Here is a 2,893-nt window from a genome sequence, read left to right on the forward strand (position 1 = left end):
AAATTCGAATTTTACGGGTGCGATTTCAAGGTAGGTTATTACTGTCTCTTATACACATCTAGATGTGTATAAGAGACAAATATATATATATATATATATATATACATATATATACATATATATATATAAAGTATACATATAAGTTATATATTATATAATATATAAATTATATATATATATAAGTTTTTTTTATTATGATTTCATTTAGTATTTATTCATTTCTTTCTTTGTTCTTTCTTCAAACGTAACGTAGGCCTAACATCATAAACATTTCATTACATGTTAATAAACATTACAAATCAATATTAACATATTACAATTTATTAACAGAAATAAAGGAAAGGGTGATTTTCTGAAGCACAGCTTATCACTCTTTTTATTATTATTATTTTATAGAATTCAAGCTTCATGGTTTCCATGCAATCGCTACACGCTATCACCGATAGTTTTCGTATGGGGTGCCATACGCAGCAAAAGTCCATGTTAAATTCAAAAATTAAATTGCAAAATTCAATATCTAATTTATCAAAACGTAGGCGTAAATTTGAACTACGTTTTAAGATATTAGAACTTTATTTTGGGAAACTAGATCTACATTTTGAGAAAAATCGGGGGCTTCCCGATTGCGTCGGGTACTGCTACGCAGTACAACGATTGTACTGAAAGCACTATCGGCAGTGTAGCGGTTTTAAGGGAACCAGGCTTCATAAACTGGACCACACGCTTCTATCTTAGAGGATCAAATGTTATACCGCCCTCATGGTTACTTCAGTCTCATACTGTACTTATGAATTAAATGTTAACACCAAACAGCCTAAGTATTGAGATAGAACGCCGAGAGAGGATGGAAAGTAGGCAGTACATTCGCCGCCCACACCCTGTGTTAATGGCTGTGATTCTGTTTTTATCAATTCTGGAAGCGGTAAGTTACCACACCAGTCTACATAGTTATTTCGATCTTAATGTTTGTAAAGACAGAGTACAACACTGCCATTCGAAATTCTGGGTGTGGGCCTTTATAGACCGTTTTTATCGTAGTATGCTTAAGTTATGGCTAAGCAATGACTGGTTGACTGCTTCTATTGTCCATCGGACTACGTACAAATGGGATAGGAACAATGGATCCGTACCTCTCTCCATTGTATTCTAAATTTAGTCACGGTCAGTTTCTTTTTCCGATTGTTTGCTTCACTATTTCATTCATATTTATGCTTTTGACCGGACCCCGAAAAATCAACATTATTACCAAACAATCAAGTGAGCCTGAACAAACATGTCAAAAAAAGAACACAGTAAAGTAAATAATCCTAGCTCAAAAACTTTATTCCAACACAGTGCCGTATAATTTATAAATCAATATGTATATAAATCACATGAAAGTGCTTTCTATTACATAGTAGCAAAGTATAAGATGGTTGTGTGGTCTAATAAAATGACGGAGTCCGATGTCCCAGACCAGGGGCGCTTTCACCGACGAGAGCGAACGGTGGGCGTGGACGGGCAACGCTCAAAATCTTTTGGAATGGTCAATTATGCTGTTTACGTCAGTGTAATTCCCACTCTAAATTTCCCTATAAAATATAGGCCTACATAAAAAAGCTAAATGAGAACAATGGTCAGGTTGTATTCTATTCGTTTTTTTAACAAAACTAAGATTTGTATTTTAATTTGGTTTTTCTTGACTTAGATGTTAGCATTTACGCCAGAGAATGTTCCTTATTCTTCGCTAGGCTCTTTCGGTCCGTTGTTCGCACGTCTCGTGTACTATCACTCAGCATTTTTGCAAAATATGTGAGTATGGTCATTTTGTGGTACTTTATTCCACTTACAAAAACCGAAAGTATCGCGACATGCACGCCATCGTGTCGGGATTCAATATTTCGACATTAATTATGTTATCATCAGGAATGAACAATTATCCATATTTGCAAGCTTTGATATATATATATATATATATATTGAAGGAAGTTTGACGTTAACACTGCTGAATAAATATAGGCCTAATATAAATCATCAAAGGTACATATACAGTGTACAATGTATGTGCCTTTGATGATTTATATTAGGCCATATATATGTATGTATATATGTATGTATGTATATATATGTATATGTATATATGTATATGTATATATATGTATATATATGTATATGTATATATACTCTCTTAATGTAAAAGAGTGAATTTTCACTCGAAAAGAGTGCCGACAGGGATCACTCCAATTTTACTCTTTTTCGAGTTAAAATTCACTCTTAAATGGGGGAATATTATTCTTAAAATAGCAAAAAATTACTAAAATTCACAGATAATTATGATGCGGAAACGTTGAGTTAGACAGAACACAATATCCTGAATAAATTATATTGTGTTCTACTGTCTAACTCAACGTTTCCGCATCATAATATTTAATGCAACAAACCTCGCTGTAAAGTATGCAAGCACCTCGTCACCGACAGCGTTGTTAGGCTCCCTCACACCTCTTCTTCTATCAATCCCCCTCCCCTCACCTGTGACTTTTCGAACGTTATATATCTCCTCATGTTCAATATCTGTCATCATGGCTCTTATATAGGCGAAACTGGAACTAAATTTAGACTCCGGTTTAATAACCACAAACAGTCCGTCCGTAACAATAGCAAGGGATTCCCTGTCGCTGAACATTTTAACTCCCATGGCCACTCCATTGATAACATCCGATGTGTTCTGTTAGCCAACAATTTTCCATCCCTTGACCATAGAAGACGCTCAGAGCTCAAATTCATCATCAAATTCAATACTCACATTTTAGGCCTTAATCGTGACATGGGTATTCTGAGCTATTCACACACTTGATTTTTTTTTATTTATTTTTTTTTTTTTGTGCTATATTTTATTTTTACTTCTGCATCTCTT

General features: G+C 34.2%; 1 protein-coding gene across 1 annotated transcript in view; it reads left to right on the forward strand.

Annotated features, from left to right (window-relative positions):
* Positions 1-610: 610 nt before the first annotated feature.
* The window catches only part of LOC117123125 (transmembrane protein 254-like), a 9,785-nt gene continuing 7,502 nt past the window's right edge, over positions 611-2,893 (forward strand). The window contains exons 1-2 of the mRNA XM_033268974.1: positions 611-922; positions 1,688-1,791. Coding sequence (XP_033124865.1) covers positions 797-922; positions 1,688-1,791 — 230 coding nt within the window. The 5' untranslated portion in view covers positions 611-796. The remainder of the gene's footprint in view (positions 923-1,687; positions 1,792-2,893) is intronic.

This window comes from Anneissia japonica, unplaced genomic scaffold (genome assembly GCF_011630105.1).
Source record: "Anneissia japonica isolate Jap-2015-1 unplaced genomic scaffold, ASM1163010v1 scaffold288292_len1863012_cov191, whole genome shotgun sequence".
Taxonomy (NCBI): domain Eukaryota; kingdom Metazoa; phylum Echinodermata; class Crinoidea; order Comatulida; family Comatulidae; genus Anneissia; species Anneissia japonica.